Source organism: Trachinotus anak, unplaced genomic scaffold (genome assembly GCF_046630095.1).
Source record: "Trachinotus anak isolate AG129_WGS33_773 ecotype Australia unplaced genomic scaffold, CSIRO_AGI_Tana_v1 ptg000008l, whole genome shotgun sequence".
Taxonomy (NCBI): Eukaryota; Metazoa; Chordata; class Actinopteri; order Carangiformes; family Carangidae; genus Trachinotus; species Trachinotus anak.
Genome location: NW_027273859.1, coordinates 28,548,199 through 28,573,262, shown reverse-complemented (window position 1 = coordinate 28,573,262; position 25,064 = coordinate 28,548,199). Strand labels below are relative to the sequence as shown.

At 39.7% G+C, this 25,064-nt stretch overlaps 1 protein-coding gene across 5 annotated transcripts; it reads left to right on the top strand.

Annotated features, from left to right (window-relative positions):
- Positions 1 to 273: 273 nt before the first annotated feature.
- On the top strand, positions 274 to 25,064 carry LOC139624681 (uncharacterized). 5 transcript variants are annotated; one of them, XM_071483978.1, is made up of 14 exons: positions 274 to 588; positions 2,133 to 2,252; positions 2,598 to 2,660; positions 2,984 to 3,037; positions 5,053 to 5,109; positions 6,842 to 6,921; positions 8,541 to 10,895; positions 14,840 to 14,894; positions 16,970 to 17,032; positions 17,337 to 17,396; positions 19,077 to 19,706; positions 19,800 to 19,838; positions 19,918 to 21,120; positions 22,950 to 25,064. In XM_071483978.1, exons 8-14 carry the CDS (start codon positions 14,876 to 14,878, stop codon positions 25,052 to 25,054), a joined length of 4,119 nt encoding a protein of 1,372 aa, XP_071340079.1. In that variant the 5' UTR covers positions 274 to 588; positions 2,133 to 2,252; positions 2,598 to 2,660; positions 2,984 to 3,037; positions 5,053 to 5,109; positions 6,842 to 6,921; positions 8,541 to 10,895; positions 14,840 to 14,875; the 3' UTR covers positions 25,055 to 25,064. The 5 variants fall into 5 exon arrangements, with proteins under 5 accessions (XP_071340079.1, XP_071340081.1, XP_071340076.1 ...); XM_071483980.1 differs by lacking the exons at positions 274 to 588; positions 2,133 to 2,252; positions 2,598 to 2,660; ... (2 more) ...; positions 6,842 to 6,921; positions 8,541 to 10,895 and adding exons at positions 11,739 to 12,466; positions 12,599 to 12,768 and having other exon boundaries at positions 19,921 to 21,120; XM_071483975.1 differs by lacking the exons at positions 274 to 588; positions 2,133 to 2,252; positions 2,598 to 2,660; ... (2 more) ...; positions 6,842 to 6,921; positions 8,541 to 10,895 and adding exons at positions 11,739 to 12,466; positions 12,599 to 12,768.

Below are 25,064 nucleotides of genomic sequence, written 5' to 3'. Positions count from 1 at the left end.
CTTTAATTTGAATAACTGGACCAAACTTTCACAATAAAACCAAATATTAGAGAAAAGTCCAAAAACTGATCACAAATTAGGCAGAATTTTAATTTTAATCATTTCCAGGATCAATAATTATCTCGTGACCCACCAGATTTCTGTTGTGATCCTTTGAAGACCCTGAACCTTATGTTGGGAACCACTGCACAGAACAACTCATACATGAGGAACCAGCGACATCTTGACCTGCTACAACAGTAAAACAGTGAATTTCCTATTTTATTTTGAAATGTCTGTCTCGTCTTCCTGTCTTGTCCCATAATGCATCAGTGCCTAACACTGTGCAATAATAATATCAGTTACAGGGAGTATTTTCCTGCAGAGTGAGTACTCTGAGTACTTTTACTTTGATACTTCAGCACATTGAGCTGAAAACGCTTCTGTACTTTAACGGGACATTTACCTGTGAAGGCTGTTTTTACCTGAGTGTCGTGGTGCGTTTACGTGAGTCAAGGATTCTGCAGTTCTCATGTTCACCGCAGGGAGTCAGAGAGTTTTTTACTTTCACTTTGACCTGGACTCAGATTGTGACGCAGTTTTTATTCGGTGAGTAAACTCCTCAAAAACAGATAAAAGACGCAGTTGAAGAGAATGAATGTAGTCTGCTGGTTTGTATTAGTTCACAGAGTTAATAATGTAACTGCAGGAGGCTTCAGATTCACCTTATTAGTAGAAAATCGATAAATGTACAGATCGATCATGCGGCTGTGTCGCTCAGCAGAGACCAGTTTCCTCCTCTAATGTGAGAGATTGTGTTCGACTCATCCAGGTCACCATCGGTTTACTAAAAGCTCTTTAACTGCTCTGGTTTCTGTTGTGTTTGCAGAGACTTTTCTACTTTCTCAGCAGTTTGACTGAGGCTCAGCTCTGCAGGGTTCGTTTCTTCAGGTTAATTAAAATGCTCAGAAATGTGCAACATTAATTACAACCCAGATTTAGTGTCTGTAAAAATATGACCAAGTGTTATATGCATTGAAAAGTAGTTTGTATCTAAAACCACATCTTGTGTTTTAGTTTGCATTATTTCTTTATTTTTAATTCTCATTTGAAACATGAGATAATTTTACTGCTGAGCAGTGGTTAAAATCTGAATCCACAGTGATGAATAAAGAGCATTGTTGTCAGTCAGTGTGTTGTAATGTTGAAGCTCAGCAGTGTAAACTAATGTCCACACTAAACCATCAGGTTCCTGCACAGGATCCAGGTCAGATTCATATTGTAATGGTGTCATATTATAGATGTTCAGACAGAGGTCAGGGGCTGTGAAGCAGCTCCCCAGCACATCTAACCCTCTCTCTGATCACTATTGATCACTATTGATCATTGTTGATCACTATTGATCACTGTTGATCACTGTTGTCAGAAAGTAAAAGTGATGATTTTCTCTAAATATCTGCTGCAGTAAAAGTATGTGCTGTAAAAACTCCAACAAGTACAATCTAATCAGTGAAGCTGAAGTACTTAACAGACAAAATATAACTCATTACTGCCCAAATATGGTCATGAGGACTCACTTTGATGACATCACAAGTCAAACAAATACTTTAGATCAAGATGATCAATATTTTCAGCTGATATTTGATTAAACAAAATGAGTCAATGTTGCTGAAAAACCAACTGAGTCAAACAAATATGTTAAAAACAGTCCAGATCCTGAATCACCAGACTCCATGATGTTTATCTGGACCATGGACAGACACAGAAATCCTGAAATGATTCCTCATTTATGAAGCTTATAATATTCAGATCTTGTTATAATGGTCACTTTTGATTCTAATTGTACATTTAAAAGTATTTGAAAGTGGTTTTAAAAATGTTGTCTCTCTGTTGGTCAGAGACTCTGTCAGTGGTTTCCTCATCAGACACATCTCACTCTACAGGGAGCATGTTAGTGATTTAAAAATAGTTATGCTGCTCCATGTTTGATCCTTCTTTCAGTAAAGGTCAGGTGGGTCAGAGTAACAGGGAAAATAATAACAAGACGTGATTCTGACAAAAATGGTTTTGGATTTTTTTCTACTATTGTTGTTGGAATAAATGGCTCCATGTTGATTTAATGAACATGAAGCAACTCTGGTGATCTACTGCAGGTTACGACAAAGAGAAAAGCAGTGAGGATTATTACAAAGTTGTGGAAAACCAGTGGAAAATTGAGAAGAAAAGGAGCCTGAAGAAAATGATCCAGATCCTGTTCTCTGGATCAGATGATGGTGAGTTCATAGAGCACTACCAAAGTCCTTATGGGCATGTCTCGCCACACGGCAGCCATCTTGGCAAAGACCCCAGGCAGTTATTTTCACTGAATTATTAAAGAAACTGTGATTTCCTCACTAGTAAATCTAATTTCAGTCTATTCTTTTGGATTAAAGCTGCACTACACTGTGTTTAAACTGTGTTCAGATTAATTTTTTTTGCATTAAAAAATAAATAAAGGTAATCTGATATTCTAATGATCAGCTGTCACAGTTACAGTTACAGTTTTGAATGAAATACATTTGTGCCCTTTTATTTTAAGTGGTAATGAGTGAATAAGTTTGTGTGTTTCTGTCCTACAGTGGAAGATGATCCACAACCCACAGAGCGCACCAGCAGCATGAGTGGACCTCTGCGACCTGAGAGTGAGTTTAACAAGTTTAACAAGTTTAATAAGTACTGCATAATGTTGAGTAAATTTACATTTAATTTAAAGGTGGAAACTAGAAAGTTGATTCCTCAAGGTCCAAATTAAACAAACTGTGATTTCCTCACTCGTAAATATAATCTGGATCTGTGTTTTCTGTGCTGACTGTTCAGGTTAAATATTTTTTTTGCATAAAATAATAAATTAAGGTAATCTGATATTCTAATGATCAGCCATCATTAACTGTTTTTATTGAAATACATTTCTGGCCTTTCGTCTTAACTGGTAATGAATGAATAAATTTGTATATTTCTTTTACAGTGGGAAGAATCATGCAAAAGACAAGCAGCAGTGATGGAGATTTTCGACCTAACAGTGAGTTTAACTGAACTGAGTCAGAACTGTTCTCCTGTTTAACAAGATCTGAATTTACAGTGTTTTAAAGGTTCTGTATGTGATATTCACGGCCACTAGATGTTGAACTGGACCATCAGCACCTCAGACCAAAACAAGTGGGTGGTCGTACACACCTCCTGCTGCTCCTCCTTGTTCTCAGTAAAGTGTGAAGACGCTCAGTGAAAACTGCCACTAAACACACAACAAGAAGCACAAGTGAATAAAGTTACTGTGTGAACATCAGAACCAACAAAACAATCTAACACAACCATTAGCTCATGCTAGCATCACTGTGATGTGCTCCACATGCTGACAGTTAGCCAGCTAGCCAGCTGCAAAACTGGCATTTGAGACATGGACTGTCACCTCTCTGACAGGGAAGGAGCCTGAGCTTATGCGTGAGGTTGAGAGGTATCGGCTAGATATAGTTGGGCTCACCTCAATGCATGGCTTTTGTTATGGAACCAATTTCTTGTTGAGGGGTTGGACTCTTTTGCACTCTGGAGTTGCCATGGGTGAGCAGCACTGGGCAGGGGTGGGGCTACTGGTAGCCCCCCAGTTTGGCGCGTTAACATCGGAGTTCTCCCCAGTAAATGAGAGGGTCGTTTCCCTGTGCCTTCAGGTCGGGGAATGGTCTCTGACTGTCATTTGTGCTTGTGCGTCGAATGGTAGTTCGGAGTACCCAGCCTTCTTGGAGTCTTTAAGTGGGGTGCTAGACAGTGCACCACAAGGGGACACCATTGTTTTGCTGGGGGACTTCAACCCTCACGTGGGCAAAGACAGTGAGATCGGGCGGTGGGCGACTAGGAGGAACGGCCTGCCTGATATGAACCAGAGTGGTGCTCTGTTGTTGGACTTCTGTGCTACGCACAGTCTGTCCATAATGAACACCATGTTCAAGCATAAGGATGTTCATAAGTGCGTGTGGCACAAGGACACCCTTTGCAGTAGATCAATGATCGACTTTGTAGTTGTTTCGTCTGATCTGTGACCGCATATCACTCGGGTGAAGAGAGGAGCGGAGCTGTCAACTAATCACCACCTGGTGGTGAGCTGGATTAGATGGTGGGGGAGAATGCAGAACAGAACTGGTATGCCCAAACGTGTAGTGACGGTATGCTGGGAACGTCTGGTGGAGGCTTCTGTCTGTCAGATCTTCAACTCCCACCTCCAGCAGAGCTTCAACTGCATACAAGGGGAAGATGGGGACATTGAGTCTAAGTGGACCCAAGTTTTGCACCTCCCTTGCTGAGGCAGCGGTGGTCACAAGGTTGTTGGTGCCAGTCATGGCAGTAAGCCCCGACCCAGTGGTGGACACCTGTGGTGAGGGGAGCTGTCAAGCTAAAGAAAGAGTTCTATCGGGCTTGGTTAGCCTGTGGGTCTCCGGAGACAGTTAATGCATACAAGCAGGCCAGGCGGAATGCGGCTCTGGCGGTTGCTGAAGCAGAAACTCAGTTATTGGAGGAGTTCGGTGAGACCATGGAAAGCGACTTGCGGTCGGCCTCGAGGACATTCTGGGAAATCGTCCGGCGGCTCAGTAAAGGGAAGCAGTGCTCTGTCCTGACTGTTTACAGTGGGGATGGAGTGCTGTTGACCTCTACTGAGGACGTTGTCCGGCGGTGGAAGGAATACTTCGAGGATCTTCTCAATCGCGCCTGCATGCCATCCAAGGAGGACACAGAGCCCGAGGGTGATTGGGGGGACTCACTCATCACTGGGGCTGAGGTTGCTGAGGTGGTTAAAAAGCTCCTCGGTGGCTCCGGGGGTGGATGGAGATTCGCTCTGATTACCTAAAGGCGCTGGATGTTGTTGGGCTGCATTCCTTGTCAGAAGTAGTCTGCTGTTTAATAACATCTGAATTTACAGTGTTTGTACTGTAGGATTTAATCAACAAATAAAAACACCAATTAATTAATTCAGATTTAAATACATTTATGTCCTTTCCCCTTCAATGGCAATAAATGAATAAATTTGTGTATTTCTGTCCTTTACAGTGGAAGATGATCTGCAATTCACAATGTGCAGCAGCATTGGATTTCTGCAACCTGACAGTGAGTTTAACTGAACTGAGTCAGAACGATTCTGCTGTTTAATAAGATCCTAATAAACAGTGTTTTAAAAATTTTATACAAATATATATATATATTTTCCGCACTATAACGCGCACTGGATTATAAGGCGCACAGTCAATGAATGGTCTATTTTCTAACTTTTTTCATATATAAAGCGCACCGGACTATAAGGCGCATTAAGCGAAACAAAACAGTCAGATAAGTCAAACTTCATTAAATGCGTTCACAATAACTCCCAACCTTGTTCAGTTGTTACACGTAAAAAAAACACAGTCTGATACCGCTAAATCAAATGTTAGCGTATTCACAATAACTCTCAAAATTGTTCAGTTATAACACGTAAAATACAACACAATACACTCACTTTTTCAGCTCATTCCTCGTCCACAAATCCCTCAAATTCTACGAAAAAACTACGGTAGCCGTAATGCTGCAAGCGGTGCGGCTTTGTAGTTTACCAAAGTCGTACTAAAACATTTTGACAGAGCGCCGTGTACCACACAAAATCGCTTCGAGGTCAGTAAGCACAACCAGAATTAATCCATATATAAGGCGCTCCGGATTATAAGGCGCACTGTTTTTTGAAAATTAAAGGCTTTTAAGTGCGCCTCATAGTCTGGAAAATACGGTACATATAATAATTACTGCCACTAGATGTCACACAGCATATCGGACCAAAACAAACGCTTGCCACAACTCTGGCCTCCCACTTCCTTTTTGTTCACAGTAAAGTGTTAAGAAGCCCAGTGAAAACTGCCACTAAACACACAAGAAGAAGCACAACTGAATAAAATTACCGTGTTTCAGCCACAACCATTAGCTCGCACTAGCATTACCGTGATATGCTCCACAACTATGCTGACAGTTAGCGATAGCAACATTAGCTGAACAAATAAGGGTAACAACAGTTTAGTTAACGTTATCCTGCTGCTGTAGCCTCACTAATGAAAACAGACATGTTACATGATGTAGCATCAAGTTACTGACACATGGAGGAGAAGAAAACCAGATCTGAGTCCAGCTGGAGCCTTCAGCAGCTCGTAGGGTTCTCCATCTTGGTAAAGACCAGTCCTGACTCTGGTCCACAGCTGGACTGGGAGAGAAATTCAAGCTTAGACTTGTCTGCTGGGACCAGCTGCACGACTGACAGACACACAGAGAGGGCAGGAAAGAACCTGATGGAGCCAGTAAAACCTTCAAAAACGTCATGGATGTTTTGATGGTCCACTTGCTGACTGGGATTAGAGTCAGTAGTTCCCATATCCAGTCCTCCTGGGCTCTTTGTCTCTTTTGTCTGAGGCTTTTTTAGCCAAAAAACATGGATTCTTAAATCGAGGAAATTCTGGAGGGTCGCTCTCACCTGAACACTGTTGTCCTTTGTTCTACGATCTTGCTTTGACAGTGTTGTATGGGCGGTCACTATCTTTGCTTCTATATAAACATAGTGAGGGCCACAGTTTCACAGAGAGGCTAGCGCATGCACTAACATTCTCATGTTATCAGACTACCAAAACAAAGAACAGAGAAGCTCAGTCTGCATCATATAATGTGATTTTACATTTAATGTAATTTAAAGATGGAAGACAGAAGGTTGATTGCTCACAGTTTTGAAGTCCAAATGACAAAAACTGTGATTTCCTCACTTAAACCGTGTTGGGTTCTGCTCTTCAGAATTGAATCTACACTAAATTGTGTTTTCTGTGCTTTTCAGTGTCTGTGCTGATAGATTACTGGAGTTTGAGAAAGAAGATGAAGGAATTCACTTGCTACACACTCTTTAGATAGCCCTTGGTGAGTACTTGAGTAATTTCTGTTTAACTTTCATTGGCCTTTCTGTGTTATATTAATTAAGCCAAGCTTTGTTCATCAACATACATGTGATTAGATTACTCACAATCCCCATGTTTTTTATGACTGCCAGCACCTGGCTCATTCATTGTGACCAGCAGCCCACCTGTGAAACAGAGATGCAAAGACAGCCAAAATGTCTCTCTTACTCAAAGTCTATTGAGAAATTACAGCTCTCATTTAATGTTAATGCAATGCATGATGATCTTATTCATCTCAAATTAGTTCTCAGTGAAAATAAAACAAAGTCCATGCTGCTTTCCACATCCAGAGATATGGATTGTACTGATAACTTCTCTCTGAGAGGTTTTAATATTGTGAGAATCACAGAGCACAAATATTTAGGTATCTGGCTCAACATGAAATTCACATTTAATATAATATATAAATTTGAAATACCTGTTAGTTAACTATGACAGAGGCTAAGCTTTTTGGGGATATGGGGATGGCAAGGTTGGTTGGTCTTCTCAGTGCAAGAGACATGACATCTATCTACATCAATCTAAAAAGCCCTTGCTGGAAAATTGCCATTTTATATCTCATCTTTGCTGCTGTGGCCCACGCACACTCAGGTTATTGGCTGTTACACCATGAACCCTGAGCCAGAGGTGAGTTAGGATGAGCTGCCTTTGCAGTCAAGAAATCAAATTCTGATGAACTTCCATAAAATAATTTTGATTGTTCAAATTAGTACAGCAATCTCATGGACTAGTCAGGACTGTCATCTCAGTATCAAAATACTTGCATCTGTGCATCTTTTTACATCTCCTCTATAATTTAATTAATTCAGTTCTATCATCTGTTTTAAACATGTGTCTGTCCATGTTTGTTACTTAGTTTACACAATTCTATTAAACTGTTAACAGTTACACAGAGTGGGGTCCATAAGTCTGAAACCACATTGAAATTCTGTAATATTTTCACATAAACCTAGAAATAAACAGAAAGTTTGAGGATTCAGACACATTTACAAACAAAACTTATATGTAATTTTTTTAAAGATTCTGCACAATTTCTAGATCAACAATCAAATTTAAGCAAATTTGGGTCATTGACCAACATGACTCCTTTGTAAAAAAGCTCAGTTTTCCTGCTTCCATTGAAGTAGGTGCTCAGATGACACTCAGGTGGCTTGTTAAAGTAACGCAACTTACAGCCAGTTCTCACATGTTGAGCCAAAAATCAGAACACAGACAAGAGTGAGACAGTTAACAGATCACAGGCAGTTTTATTGCAGACTTGTGGTGGATGGGACAAATGATTTGGGGCTGGCTTGTTAGGAAAGGGGAGCAGCTAATTAGGTGAAATGGGGCAGGCTGGTGAGCGGGTGCAGCAGAGCTGGGTAGGTTATGGTGGTTACAGGCTGGATGGATCTGGCAGGGATCAGGCGAGGTTCCAAACAAGGATCTAGGATGATGACTGGGCGTGGCAGAAAGCAGGGGAACAGGCAGCAGGATCTGAGGCACAGGAACAAACAGACTAGATGGTGGTGACTAGAAGATGGTTTGAGGACTGACTTCATTTTATTCCTTAAACCTTCTTTATTTATTTATTTTTTACAGAGAAGATCCAGTCCATGTTCTTTCACATGAGAAAACATGGAAAGTAGACGAAAGTTGAAGAATTCCACGAGTTCAATGAGGCTCCATCTGCAGCTTCAATACAATCCAGTTGCTGCCCAGATTGTGACATTTTATCTACCATTAATCATGAATGTCTGTGAGTTATTAACAGACTGACTGGGTGAATGGGTTCTATTATGGGAGTATTTACAGCTTGCAGTGTTGATAACTTAGCACATTTTTGCTGGATTTAGGGACTATTTTTCAACGGACTGGGTATGAACCTGGTACAGAGAGAGCAGGAGAGATGGAGGGAGAGAGAGAAGCCATTGCTAACTGCCAAAGACACTGACACATCTGAATAAAATGTAAACAACAGAAACAAACAGGGAATGAGACAGTACACTAAACTGCAGCACAGCATTAAAATCCCTTCTCTCCACTGAAACACTAGAGGCCTTACAGCGAGTGTTGGGTTTGTATTAACACATAATGCAGTAACTTTAACTTTAACACTGCAAATATGAGCAACTGTAAATGAGGCTTGGTACTAAAATACAAGGTAACCAGTTCTACATGTTAAACAGAGGGTGTTCAAAATGATGCAATGGTGTCAGTTGTTTACAGCTTCTGCAAGTTTTCAACTTTGTCCTCAATTTTGCACATTGAACATGGCCACACTTTGACCTAATCTTCTTTTTGTTGTCATGTATCTAGTTTCAAACCATTTGTCTGTAATAATCAGTCTGTAACAGTGATTATTTTTGATAGGAGTTGAATGAAACACTCTCTCATGGTATGTGTGATTTTGCATTGTGATATTTATTTGTATCATAAAGCAGATCATCTAAAAGATCATTTGACAAACTGTTAATGGATAAAATCACCAGACATCAGTGTTTCTTTTTGGCTCATCCAGAAGTCACATTGATACAAGGATCACATAAAAATCCAATATTGCCATAAAGGCAGAGATCATAAAGAAGTGTTTCAAATAAAATATGGGATAATCTCTGGTGGTTAACAGATGTATGTTGAACATGATATTGCCCACATCCAATGATTCGATTTTTAAATTACAAATATTCAGTGTTTACTTGTAACAACTTGTTTATGCTTTGCTTCCTTTTTTTATTTCTTAATTAAATCACATAATCCTCAATATACTGTATGTCCTTAATGTGTCTATTTCTATTTTTTTCAAATATTAAGTGTTTTCAGTGATTCTCTCAAGATTCATTTTATTCATCTTTAAAACTGCTGAAATAACCTTAGTAACTTTATTTCACCATATTTTCTCAATAGTTCATGATCTGTAACAGTCAAACATCCAGGCAGCCAGTGCACAAGAACTACAACCAGCCAGTCAGCAATGAAGTGAAAAATAATAAAAAGTGTATTGTAGCTGAAAGTAGTTCTGCCGAGTTTAGTGTGTATTTGGAAAATATAAGTCTAAGTAGTTAGTCAGGCGGCTTAAATGAGAGAAGGAAAGCCTTGACAGAAAAGCAGTATAAATAAAAAAAATTAAAAAGAGAATTATTTCTTAGGCATAAAAGTTAACTGCACCAATTCTGACAAATGAACAAGAAAAAAATGTCTGCAAGAAAATTAAATAAATGCATATAAATTCAAAGTTCTTACAAAACAAAGTATATATAACAAAGTAAGGCCTCGACCTGACCCTGTAAAGTGCCTCCAGATAATATATATTATGATTTGGCCCTATACAAATAAAATTGAATTGAATTGTAAAATAAATCACACAAAGTGATGTCAGGCCTGTTAAAATGGGAAAAGGCGAAAGAAGCATTTTATCTAAGTTTATCCCACCATGCTTATTGTAATGTTGAAAACCTTGAGGCTGTAAGTGAGAAACCAGCCCTCGCCTTGTAAGAGCTCTGCAGGTCAGAAGAAAATGTGCCAGAGCAGAAAAACTGAATCCCACCTACAAAGTTTACAAGCTTCAACCTTTTTCTATACAGTCTATGGCTTCACCCATTCAAGAAGCTGCAGTTCCTGTAACGACCACCAGAGTCTGGCGGCAGCAGAGAGTCCGTCCCCACAGACTCCAGTGTTCAAACATGTTTCCAGCCTGGTGCAGAAACTCTCTGTAGTTTAACTCCACTCCCTGGAAACTACATGAGGTGAATTGTTATATAACTCACCTGTTTCAGTTTTGATTAAGGCTTAAAGCTCTGTGTGATTGAGGGAGTGGCCTCTTTGAGTGACAGGTGGGTGACAGTGGCCTGACCGTTAGCTGTCGGGGCCGTCGGGGCCTTCTGGAGGATTTTCCTGGTATCGGACAGTTTGACTTGGTGCAGAATGTGAGGACGTCTGCGCTCCTGCTTTTTTGAGGTGAGTGAAATTATAGTTTAGTTTTATTTATATTTGAGCACAAATCAGCGGGTATCGGTGTCCGGGCTCACTATATCTGGTTTGTTAGCTTAGCTCGCTAACTGGCTAATTAGCTAGAAAATGAATTAGCCTTCAGTTAGCCTACGAGCAAGATAGACAAACAACCACCTATGCTAACGATGCTAAAGGGGGGGTGTTGTCCTCACTTATTAAATCGACATGCATGTAAGTCGGCCCCACCTCTCCGCCTCTCTCTGGCTCAGTTGGGAGTTAGCGCAGCCAAGATGGCGCCGGTCGCAGCTCAACGTCCAGACCGCTCCTCAGAATTCGGATGGTGACGTCACGAAGGCGACGTCCATCTTTGTTTACAGTCTGATCATCCAAAGCCACAGTCCTGCAGCAAACCCCCCCGGGGAGGATGTTGTCAGAGAGCAGGTGGTTTGTGAAGCCTGTCTCTGGACCACTGAGCATTTCAATGGCTTTCTGATTTTACTCTGCTTCTGATTATCTGCTCAATATAATAATGACTCAAATGAACATGGATGGATGATAAATCAATGGGCCCCTGGACACACACATATCAAAGGCCCTCCACCCCTACAAATGGGTTTGTTTTATACAGGCTGTATTTATTTAGATATATCTTGAAGTGTATTGTTTCAACACACGTGCAATGTCATCAGCAGTTCATGGTTCAAAAGTCAAATGTTCACGGCCTGTTCCTCGGCTGACACGACCGAACCTGACCCAACCGGTCTCGCCCGACTCTTCGTGGTCGTTTGATGTGTCTTTGTAGTTGTGCGTCTCTCTGTCAGCCCTGTCTCCTCAAAGTGATTCTGTACAAATGAACTGCAACAACAAATATAGTGAGTAGTGAACTTAATTGTGACATAATGTGCTCTATTGACACAATGAGGTTATTGTTAATTGACATAATTTTCTAGTCACAAATACTAAATATATCAGTTAAATGTTCACAGACAGCACTTTAGTTTTCCACCAGAATACCCAATCTTGCAGCACATCATCCTCTTGTAGTGACTCCAGCATCACACCTACTGTGATTCGTCAGGTGTGTGCAGGTGTAAACTTGAGTGGAGTGTTTCTGACATTATTTTTCCATCTTTGGTTGTGAGGTGTTGGTGCACAGTGAGTCTCTCCATGTCCAGCAGGTGGAGCTCTAACATAATGAGAGCAGCTCCACAGTTCACTGCCTGATCTTTTTATGTTGTTCTTTATTTTCTCCACCTTTTCTGTTAATGACTCTGGAACAGTTAAAGACTGTTTGTGTGTCTGAAAAAAAATCCCGTAAATCTCCTCTCATCTGATCTCATCTGACCTTTCGCCTGTTTTTTGCAGGTAGAGATAGCTTACCTGTAATGAGTTTTACTTTTAGTATTGGTGTGGACTGATGGCGCTGCAATACATTCAGCTGTGGCAGAAATTCGAGCAAATTTTGTTCAGTGTGTAAATGTGATCTGGTCAAACTGGGGTTGCGGACAGCAGAATGGATTATTTGAAAGCAAGAAAACGCAAACCGACTTCGAAAAGTGGTTATTGATCCTCCGCAGGTGAGTGTTAAGATTAATTTTTGGAAATTCACTAACTGACCTGACAACAGGTTGGTTTTGTTGTTGGTCGGTGTTTAATGTCTTTCTGTCTGTGGACACATTTTGGCACCATGATTGCGTCGCAACCTGAAGGAGACAGTCAGGAAACTTTACAGGTGTGCAGTTTGGATCAAGTGAAGGCTGGGTGTGGTCCGACACAGGATGGATATTTAACAATGTAATAATGACTACCGTGCGTCAGAACGGTTACACGTTGACGGGCGTCGCGGCTTCTGTGATCCCATCGTCTCTGGTCGATAAAGGTAATTGTTCCAGGATAAATATAAGGTTCCCTGAAGATGTTTGAGAGAAACTTGATCAAATGGCGGCCGATATCTGCCAAGCAAGAGCTTTGCTTAGTAGATATCAGGGAATACAGTTAGAATCCGTGTTTAAACTGAATATTTTTAAAGTGGTTTCTCTGTGACACTGACAAAGTTTGAGTTTTAAAGGTTTTACTTCTGATTGACAGAATATCGGCCGTGATTATGTCATTTCAAATTCCAGTGGTTAATATGAAGAAGAGTTACATAACAACCTGGATCAGAAAACTACGTTTATCAGTTAAATATGATGAAGAATTAGTTATGTTTGGGCTGTGTGAAGAGTTAATTATGAAGATTTAAATGTGTTTATAAGAAGAGTTAAATATGTCCATGTGAAGACCTAAATATGTTTTGTATGAAGAATTAGCTGTAGGGAGCTAGAATGGTGACATCAAATTTTGGTATTGGAAGTAAAACCTGAATTGAAAAAAGAAACAATGACATTGAAACACTTGTTGGAAAAAGTTGTATTGTCACTAACATAAATATTGGCTCTGAAAAAGGTTGCACTGAAAAAAAACATAGGCATTGAAAATATTTGTGTATGTTTTGTTTTATTTTGATATATTTGCATTATGATGTGTTTTTCAATGTCAATTTTCAGATTTTTTTTTTTCTTCATGACAATTTTTTCTGTTTATGCTAAAAGAAACTAAAGAAAACTCTGAGGTAGCAACTTACTCTGTGAAGCTGAACTGCTCCTCTTTAACAGACTCCTCTCTCCCTTTCTCCTCCTGTCAAGCATGAAGCTTCAGACAAAGTGCATGATTTCCTCATTCATACGGTCTTTATCAAGGTGCAGATCAGAACGCATTCATTTAAAGAAGTTCATGTTAGGACAGGATTAAAATCCAGTTTGGTCATTAGTTTGTTACCCCAGACCTGTCTTTACAAACATTATCTCTTTTTGATCAGTCAGTCATCAGGCATACCACACATTCATCACTGAAAATAAAGAAGAAAAAAACATTGAAGCTTTAGACACAAGATGGTGATCTGTGAAGAATGTCTCATGTTGTGACTGATAGCACTGAGGGAACATTCCAGTCATACCCATCATGTTGCAGATGAGGTGATATTTCTGAGTCAGAATGAAGACGCCAACATTTAGTCGATTTTTTAAATATTAATGATTGAGGTTTTGAACCCTCACTGCTTTATTCTATATTTGTTTTAATAGCATTTCAGTTACTGTATATATGTATATACTGTATATATTTACAACAAGTGGAAATATAGGCATTGAATGCTGTTTAGCAAATTTTTAATTGTATAGTAGACATCTGAAAATTTACACTCAGCTTTAACTTCAGTGTTTTTTTTTTAACTGAAAAATTACCAAAATCATTAAGCTGTTCCTGGGTAATCTGAGGTTACAATTATAGATCTATAAACTTCTGTCTGATCTGTTTCATTTATATTTCCAGCAGAACTTTCTCAATCAGGTCATAGCAGAATAAATATATTTAAACATTTAATCGAACAAACAGCAGTTTCAAGCACAATATCCATCGAGGAAATTAGAGTTTAGAGAACTAAGTTAAATGACTTGTAATAGTGTTAATAACTTATTGACTCTTTTTTCTGGCTCCTACTTTTCACTGCTGCTGCTGTGTATTTTAGATAAATATGCTTTAATGTCAAACATTACTCTTTGTCGCTCCAATGGATTAAAATGGAGGCTCTGCTCTGTTTTTATCTGTTGCCATGGTGAATTGATGATGGCTTTTTTCCATCTCAGGGTTCTTCAACTCAGAGTCAGTTAAACCTGCTTTCTGGTATACCTGAACTGAACTGTAGCTGTAACTTGATGTTTGTATCTTCATGTCATGATGACTGTGATGAAGTTGACATGTTACAGGACAGTTGATGACACAAAGCTAAAACGCTATGCACTGTCCAAAGACATTAAATAAACACTCTATAATGAGTTACTTATGCCGCCTGAGTGTGTCAATATGAGAGTTTACCGTATGAGAAGCTAAACTTGATTTCCTCTTCCCTCCAGCTGTATTAGTCTCTGACGTTCTCAGCAGAGGACACGATGGCAGCTGCAGCACCAGGTGAGTCCAGTCTTTATTAGTCTGGATAACACACTGTCTTCCCCCACTGTTCACATGTTACACACATCATAACAACACTGAGTTCTGGGAGAATGTCCCTTAATTGGACAGGTTAATTTTGATATAACAAACTAACTTGCATTAATGTTGTTTTTATATAGTATATTCTTCATATATTTGAGCAGAGCCTTGATTAATGTTTAGGATAACTAAAGGATATAATAGGATAACATTAACTTTAGATGTAAAATGTTGCTGTATGTGTAGTGACTAAGTCCTATACTTAAGTTGCTACTCTTAATTGTTTAGCGTGTCCACTGCTGGTTTCTGCAATCTGCAATGTCCATAATGTGCAACAAGATTTGTATACAAGTTGAACAAAAAACAGCCAGGAAGTTGTCAAAAACTGTCAAAAACTGTTTGCTCCTTTACAATGAGCAACACCTATGATTACCGCCTTGTGGCTTAAATTTTCTGTGCCAAAGCCTCAGCCTAACATTACACCCCCTGGTGCTCAGAGGAGTATCACACCAATCAAATACATGGCTTCTACAGTATTCTTATTCTGGTTTCTGGAAGAATCTTGTATTGCAATTTCAGACACTCCTAAAGTGGACCATACTGTGTCTTAATTTTAACGTTAGTTGAACGTCTCTCCTTCCACACTCCATCAGTGGCTCTGTCCTCGAGTATCTGCTCCTGTGTTGCACAGATACTGTAGGTAAATGTAAGTAGCAGTAACTAACTATTTATCTTGTTTAACAGATTTTACTGTCTTACCTTTAGCCTTTCTGAACTAGATTGGTTCAAATATCTTTGGATAAATGCTAATGTTAGCTTTGGCTTTAAGTTACTGGTGCTCACTCATGAGCAGTGAGACAATGGAGGATTAGTTGTTGTAGGGTTCAGCATTTAAATTACAGCACATTGTTAAATATTAAACAAGTGGTTTCCAACCTTTTTGGCATCTGACATTTTACAAAAAGCAAATAGGTTTATAAACCCCCCCATTTCGCCATTGTCATTGCACATATAATTCACACTCTCCATCATATTTTATTCCATTTGTATTCTGTGATCTTAACAACATGTTACAACATGTAGAGTTCTGCACAGGCCTAAATCTGACACCCAGACCTCCTCATTCCTCAGTGTTTGGCCACATTTACACTTGTCATTTCAAGTGTCTCATACCTGGATAAAATCCAGGTGAGAGTTATTACCCCTAAGTTTTCTCAGGTTACATGAAAATGAGGTTCAGTTCTACGCCAGTCCAGAAGTTGGTGATAATGCCCCTGTTCAGTAACTGCTAAAAACATGTGAAGAAGAACAAGACAAACACATGAAAGATGTTAATTTAGTAACAAGCAATACACTATTTTTTCATCTTCCAGAGAGCAGGGCACTTGCCCTGCTCTCTCTCATTCAGTTCTTGCACTGATTAGGATCTGATAAATGCTGCAACATGTGTGTAGCCTCTCTGCAGCCTTTGGGACAGAAGCTGCATGAGTTCATTCTTTCAGACCTCTTCATCACAGTTGGGAGGAGTACAGATTACACATGCATCTCCTAGAAACAAATGAAATTATATCATTTCACACCTTCACACACATTAAATGGGCAATCAGATTTCCACCTGTCTCTCCTTAGATCTGTTTACATTTAGCTTTTGGATAACAGTCTGATCCAACCAGGCTCATCAACTGACTGAATAGGATCTGTAAGAACCATCCCAAGTCAACCTGCTACTACTACTGCCTATACTGCAATAATTACTGCAGTTTGTCTAATGCAACACCTTAACAGTCTCATTTCTGTCCTTAATCCCATGGGGCATTGTGTGTCTGCTGACAGCACATGGATTGGCACAGTCAGAGAGATAGACATTTCTGAATAATTGAAAATTTTAAAACCTAAACACATAGGAAGAAATCTGATACCTGAAAATGAAACTGATTTTACAGTTTAGTGACCACAACTGTTTTTGACATGGTGGTGTCCAGAACATTATGTATCACTCCAAAGGATTTTAAATATAGATGTCTGAGGGATGATATGTGTTTTTCTTTTTATAGATGATGATGATAATTCAAACTACCTGGATCGCTGCAGCAGCCCTGAACGCCTTCGCACTGACTGTGAGTTCAACTGAATGAGACAATCTGTCAATCTGATCAGTCATATAACATTTATTATAAGGTTCAGTGGTGTCACCAGTCTTAGTATTCAAAAAGTCACAGGAGAGCAGAAGCTGTGGTGCACATACTCAACTAAATTCAACTCAACTTAAGTCATTAAGTAATATCAGTATGATCGTAAGTGGCAAATCATAGTTCATAGTGCAGGAAACCAGAATCAGTTCAGATTTAAGTTAATGTCAGAGAGTACATGACAAAGAAATAATGGATGAATGAATAAATGAATGTGTATATTTCTGTATAGTTACAGATGAAGCTCAACCTCTGAAGCGCAGCAGCAGCTATGAATGGCTGCCACCTCACAGTGAGTCAAACTGAATTGATCCAGAATTAGTCTGGTGTATAATTAGATTGGAATTTACTATGTTTCATTGGTGGTCCTCCTTCCAAGGCTGTAAATAAACCATTTAATTTACAGCATTATTAGTGTGCCAATTCTCAAATCACATTGTTTAATTAATAGATGCTTGATTTTATGATAAAAGGTGTTGTAATTCCAGTATTACCTGGTTTTGACCGCTAGACAGTAAGAGGACACTGTTGAGAGAGATTTTAATAATTCAAGATTACCGTATTTTCCGCACTATAGGGCGCACTGGATTATAAGGCGCACTGTCAATGAATGGTCTATTTTCGAACTTTTTTCATATATAAGGCACACCGGACTATAAGGCGCATTAAGCCAAACAAAACAGTCAAATAAGTCAGTCAGACTTTATTAAACGCGTTCACAATAACTCCGAACCTTGTTCAGTTGTAACACGTAAAAAAAACAGTCTGATACCACTAAATCAAACGTTAGTGTATTCACAATCACTCCTTATAGGTCCTTATACACACACACTGTAATATTATGGTGAAGCACAGTGTGTATTACTCTGCAACGCTCCTGACTACGGTAGCCGTAATGCTGCAAGCGGTGCGGCTTTGTAGTTTACCAAAGTCCTACTAAAACATTTTGACAGAGCGCCGTGAGCACCGTGTACCACACTAAATCACTTCGAGGTCAGTCAGCACAACCAGAATTAATCCATATATAAGGCGCTCCGGATTATAAGGCGCACTGTCGTTTTTTGAGAAAATTAAAGGCTTTTAAGTGCGCCTTATAGTCCGGAAAATACGGTAGTTTTATTATTGTGCATCACAAGATTGCACAGCGAAATTACGGATATAGTCTCCTCCATGTTACTCACAAAGAAAAGGTGCATTTTTTTGAATATGAGTCTGAAGGAATGTAATGTAGCTCCCCATATCCCACCTGAGTCCTGTACTCTGTCAGCAAAAACTTCTGCCCATCGAGTGCAACAGCTCGATCTGGGATGTTGTGATGGAGCATGGTCTCTGCAAAGATGTGATCACAACAGTCTCTGATTTCCTGTTGCTGAGTGAGCCAGAGTCTTACTCCATCCATTTTACTTTCCTGACACTCAGGAGTCGGTTCTGTTCCCTCTCTTTCCCTCGTTGAACACAGCACGTGAGATGAGATTGGTTTGGCTGCTCTGGCGAGCTGGTTGGTGGGATACTGAGGGCAGAGATCATTTAAGGTCTGCGCTTAATCCAGTCCCTGTGCTTCCTTTTCCGACGCTGATGAGTGCATTTATGTCGCAAGTAATTACAATCAATACATGCCTCAGTAATGAATGTGAAAAAAGAAAAAAAAGGAAGGAAATACAAAAAATTGTTAAAAAAAAATAATAATTCAACCGCAGACACAAAGGCTGTGTGATGACTCAAATTTCATTTTTCAATCCAAAGTGTCTTTTGTACGAGCCAACGTTGAATGTAGCACTGGGGTCCATGGAGTCCATTACTTTGCATTTTGAAGAAATGGAATACAGGCCAATCTAATGAATTTTTCACTCTTGCAAAAAACTGTAAACTGGGACCAGTATCACTTGATATCATAATAAAGGTAATGTACTGTACATACATTTAACTAACTCAAAGGTTACTGTTTAAATGATTTCACTAATTTTCTTTTCAGTGTCTGAGCTGAGGGTTGTTCTGCTGGGGAACAGCTGGTCTGAGAGGAATTCAGTTGGGAACTTCATACTGAGAGAGAACGTGTTCAACACTGAGGAAGAACCAGACTGTTGTCAGAGAGTCAGAGGACAGTGGAAGGAGAAAGAAATAGTTCTCATCAACACCCCAGATCTGCTTCATCCTGACATCTCTGATGACAAACTAAGAAAGCATGTAAAAACCTGTGTGAGTCTCTCTGATCCTGGACCTCATGTGTTCCTGCTGGTTCTACAGCCTGAAGACTTCACTGAGGAACAGAACCTGAGGCTCTGCAGAGTCCTGAATATATTCAGTGATCAATCATTTGATCATTCACTGATTCTGATCTCAGCACCCAGAGAGGAGAGTTCAGGTGAGAACTTCATGAGAAATCTGTCCTTAAAGGACATGAAGAAAACTTGCAGATACAGATACTTGAGGAGAGAGAACCTTGAACATCCAGAGCTGTTAACGCGGTTGGATCAAATTGGGAAAAAGGACAATGGACATGTGAGCTGTGATGACCCTGAGGAAGCAGATTTAAGTTCTGATCAGGAAAACCTGAAAAAAGAGAAAGGAACCAGTTTTGAATTTGATCCTACACAAGCTGTTGGTAAGTGCAAGACAATCACTTGGTAAATTACAACTTTTACAATTAATCACTAATGACTGTAGAATCACACTTGATATGACTGTGTCTATACAGAGGTGCAAACGCCCAGTGAATATACCCCATCCCATCTGTGTAAGTAAACCACATGTTATCCCAGTAAATACAGTAACAATATTTTTCAATTTAACATTTTATTTGTGTCATTTCAAAGCAGTTGACCTCAGGATCGTGATAATTGGGAGGAGGGAGGACAAAAAGAAAACACTATGGAAATTGATTACTGGCAGCAGACAGTTTAAATTTTTAAAAGTCAACCGACACAAGCAATGTGAGGCTGCCAGTGGAGAGTGGAGAGGAAAACCATTAACAGTGGTGAAAGCTCCAGATGTGTTCAGTCTGTCTGTGGAAGCAGTGAGAGGAGAGATGAAGAGGTGTGTGAGTCTTTGTTCTCCTGGACCAAATGTTCTGCTGCTGTTAGTGAAGCCTTCTGATTTCACTGAGGAGAACAGAAAAACACTGAAGTTCATCCTGAGTTTGTTTGGTCAAGATGCTTTTAAGCACTTAATGGCCGTCATGACAGAGAAGAAGAGGGGAACACAATCCACTGTGACTCAGCTGCTTAAAGACTGTGGAGGAAGACAGTGCAACATGTTTGAAAATGACTACAATCAGTTAATGCAGAAGATTGAGAACATTGTTGATGAAAACAAAGGAACCTTCCTCACCTTCACTGAAGAGTCTGAACAGATGAAACCAGCTTTGAACCTGGTTCTGTGTGGGAGGAGAGGAGCAGGGAAGACTTCAGCAGCTGAGGTCATTTTAGGTCAGACAGAGCTTCATTCAGTCTCCAACTCCTCAGAGTGTGTTAAACATCAGGGAGAGGTGTGTGGACGTCGGGTTTCCCTGGTGGAGCTTCCTGCCTTGTATGGAAAACCTCAGGAGGAAGTGATGAAGGAATCACTCAGGTGTATCTCCCTCTGTGATCCTGAGGGCGTCCATGCCTTCATCCTGGTCCTACCTGTGGGTCCCCTCACTGATGAAGACAAGGGAGAGTTAGAGACCATCCAGAACACATTCAGCTCTGAAGTCAATGACTTCACCATGATTCTGTTCACTGTGGAGTCAGATCCTACAGCTCCAGCTGTTGTTAACTTTGTAGAAAAGAGCAGAGACATCCAGGAGCTGCTTCAGAGCTGTGGAGGAAGATCTGTTGTTCTCAACATCAAGGACAAGCAGCAGATCCCTGAACTGTTTGATAGCTTAGAAAAAATGGGACCCTATAAAGACAAAGCATCCTGCTACACAACAGAAACATTTGCATTTTCCCAAATAGAAAAGATCATACAACAAGAGAAACACATCACCAAACTGCAGACTGAACTTGAGGACCTGAAAACAAAAGGAATAGTCAGTTGTAAGTACTGAAAAATTAAAATTTACAAAAAAAAAAAAAAAAAAAAAAAACATGTGTGTCTATGTATGTATACAGTGCATCCGGAAAGTATTCACAGCGCTTAACTTTTGTATGACAAAGTGAAAAAAGTTTGCTTAAAATTTTTGCAAATATATTAAAAAATAAAATAAATCACATGTACAGTACATAAGTATTCACAGCCTCTGCTCAATACTTTGTTGAAGCACATTTGGCAGCAATTACAGCCTCAAGTCTTTTTGAGTATGATACTACAAGCTTGGCACACCTATTTTTGGGCAGTTTCTCCCATTCTTCTTTGCAGAACCTCTCAAGCTCCATCAGGTTGGATGGGGAGCATCGGTGCACAGCCATTTTCAGATCTCTCCAGAGATGTTCAATCGGGTTCAAGTCTGGACTCTGGCTGGGCCACTCAAGGATTCATCTTTCCCTCGACCCTGACTAGTCTCCCAGTTCCTGCTGCCGAAAAACATCCCCACAGCACGATGCTGCCACCACCATGCTTCACTGTAGGGATGGTATTGGCCAGGTGATGATCTGTGCTTGGTTTCCTCCAGACATGACGCTTGGCATTCAGGCCAAAGAGTTCAATCTTTGTTTCATCAGACCAGAGAATTTTATTTCTCATGGTCTGAGAGTCCTTCAGGTGCCTTTTGGCAAACTCCAGGCAGGCTGTCATGTGCCTTTTACTGAGGAGTAGCTTCCATCTGGCCACTCCATACAGGCCTGATTGGTGGAGTGCTGCAGAAACGGTTGTCCTTCTGGAAGGTTCTCCTCTCTCCATAGAGCAACGCTGGAGCACTGTCAGAGTGACCATCGGGTTCTTGGTCACCTCCCTGACTAAGGCCCTTCTGCCCCGATCGCTCAGATTGGCCGGGTGATCAGCTCTAGGAAGAATCCTGGTGGTTCCAAACGTCTTCAATTTACAGATGATGGAGGCCACTGTGCTCATTGGGACCTTCAATGCTGCAGAAATGTTTCTGTACCCTTCCCCAGATCTGTGCCTCAATACAATCCTGTCTCAGAGGTCTACAGACAATTCCTTGGACTTCATGGCTTGGTTTGTGCTCTGACATGCACTGTCAACTATGGGACCTTATATAGACAGGTGTGTGCCTTTCCAAATCCTGTCCAATCAACTGAATTTACCACAGGTGGACTCCAATCAAGTTGTAGAAACGTCTGAAGCTCAGTTTTGAGTGTCATGGCAAAGGCTGTGAATACTTATGTACATGTGATTTTTTTTTTTGTTTTTATTTTTAATAAATTTGCAAAAATTTCAAGCAAACTTTTTTCACTTTGTCATTATGGGGTATTGTGTGTAGAATTTTGAGGTAAAAAATGAATTGAATCCATATGGAATAAGGCTGTAACATAACAAAATGTAGAAAAAGTGAAGCACTGTGAATACTTTCCGGATGCACTGTATGTGTGTTTTTTTTCTATTTATTTATTTTTCTACATTGTAGAAGAATATTGTAAGCATCAAAACTCATAAGGAATTATGCAGTAAACAATAATAATAATAATAAGATCATAAAAAATAATTTATCTAAATAATAATAATAATAATATAATATTGTGCAAAGCTGTCATTCAGGTAAAAGGTGGGTACTTTGACAAATCTAAAATATGAAATATGTTTTTTTAAACACTATTTTCATTGTTCTGATGTCTTCACTTCTACAAAGTCAAAAATAGTCAAATCAAGAAAAACTTGTGAATGGGTAATTTTTGACTTGTATCTTACAATCTATATAATGTGCAAACTCTCAGCACTTAAAGTAACTCCAGTTCCTCTCATTTCACAGGTGATGAAGAGACTCAGAGTCCAGAGAGTCTCAGGATTGTGCTGATAGGGAAGACTGGCAATGGAAAGAGCTCAACAGGAAACACCATTCTGGGAAGAAAGGAATTTAAAGCTGAACTTAGTCAAACGTCAGTCACCAAACGTTGTCACAAAGCTCAGGGTGAAGTGGACGGTCGTCCTGTTGTTGTGGTCGACACTCCTGGTCTGTTTGACAATAGTTTGTCCCATGAAGAGGTTAATGAGGAGATGTTGAAATGTATCAGTCTCCTGGCTCCAGGACCACATGTCTTCCTGCTGGTGTTACAGATCGGCAGATTCACACCAGAGGAGAAGGAGACACTGAAACTCATCAAGAAAGTCTTTGGGAATAATGCTGAGAAATTCACCATCATTCTTTTAACTGGAGGAGATAAACTGGAACATGAGGAGGTCTCGATTGAAGAATTTATCAAAAATAAATGTGATGATTCCTTCAAGAACCTGATCTCAGAGTGTGGAGGAAGATACCATGTGTTTAATAACTATGATAAACACAATCGCACACAAGTCAGTGAGCTGATAAAAACTGGTGACATCATGGTGAAGAGAAATGGTGGCAAGTGCTACACAAATGAGATGCTGCAAGAGGCTGAAGCAGCGATACAGAAGGAAATTAAGAGGATTCTGAAGGAGAAGGAAGAGATGAAGAAAGAAAAGGAGGAACTAGAAAGAAAACATAAGGAAGAAAAGGAAGCAATAAAAAGAAGAATGGAAGAACAGAGAGCAGAAATTGAACGAGAGAGAAAACTGAGAGACAAACAACTAATGGACATGGAGGAAAAGATAAAGAAGCAGCATGAGCAGAGACAGAAAGAACAGGAAATGAGGGAAGAAGAAGACAGGAAGAAGAAACAACAGGAAGAAATTCAAAGACAGGAGTGGATACAAAAAATTAAAGACCTGGAGGACAAAATAAGATCTGAATCAGAATCAAAGAAAAGCTATGACAGAAAGCTGCAGGAGAATAAAGAGGTGATGAAAAAACAACAAGAGGCCTGGGAGAAGGTACAAAAAGAGTGGTGGGAAAAACGAGAACAAGAGGATGAACAGAGGAAACAGGAGGAACAAACAAGACTTAGAAAGCTCCAAGAAGAATACGAGCAAGAAAAAGAAAAATCTGAAAACAAAAGAAAAGAAGAGGACAGAATGAGAAGAGAACAGGAAGAGAAGGAGCGTAAAGAGTTAGAGGAAAACTACAAGACAGAAATGGATAATATGAAGAAGAGGTATGAGGAGGAGGCCAGAAAACAAGCTGAGGAATTCAATGAGTTCAAAGAGAAATCGGAGAGAGACTTTGCAGCTTCGATAGAAAAACACATGAAGGAAGTGATGGATCTAAAGGAACAACATGAGAAAAACATGCAGGAGAAACAGGAGGAATATAACAACTTAATGGATCTCTCAGAACACAAAGAAAAAAGTCTTAAAAAAGTTGTGGAAGAACTGCAGGACAAACATAAACAAGAAATGATGGACTTGACACTGCTACTTCTGACTAAAAAGAAAGAAAATAGGAAAAAAATAAGGTTGATGCAGGAAACACACAACAGAGAGGTGGATAATCTTATAAAAGAGCTTTCAATCGAAAACAGAAGAAAAGAGAAGGAACAACTGGATGAATTCAAGAAAAAACACAAACAAAAAATGACATCATTGGATAAGGAACTTCTGACCCAAAGTAAAGAAGAACATAAGTTAAGAAGGACTAAGCTGTGTATCCAACATGACCAAGAAATTAATGAGTGGAAACTGAGATTTTTGACCCAGCAGCAACAAAATCAGAAGGAAGAACTGGATAAACTACAGACTCAACATGAGCAAAAACTGAATGAATTCAAACAGAAACTTGTGGAAGAAAATAAAGAAAATGAGAGAGAAAAAATGGATGAGCTGCAAAAGAAACATGAAGAAGAGCTGAAAGAGTTGAAAGAGCAAGCCAAGACCCAAGATGAAGACAGTGACAGGCAAGAAGTGGAAGAACTGCAGAAAAAACATGAAAAAGAAATGAATGAGTTGAAAGAGAAACTTCTCTCCCCAGATGAGCAGCGGCCCTGTTACATTTCATGAGCAAACCCAT

Excerpts from the sequence above, each read along its gene's own strand:
- LOC139624681 (XM_071483978.1), top strand. Across the intron at positions 19,707-19,799 it reads TGATCCTACACAAGCTGTTG|AGGTGCAAACGCCCAGTGAA; the intron begins GTAAGTGCAAGA and ends GTGTCTATACAG. Across the intron at positions 21,121-22,949 it reads AACAAAAGGAATAGTCAGTT|GTGATGAAGAGACTCAGAGT; the intron begins GTAAGTACTGAA and ends CTCATTTCACAG.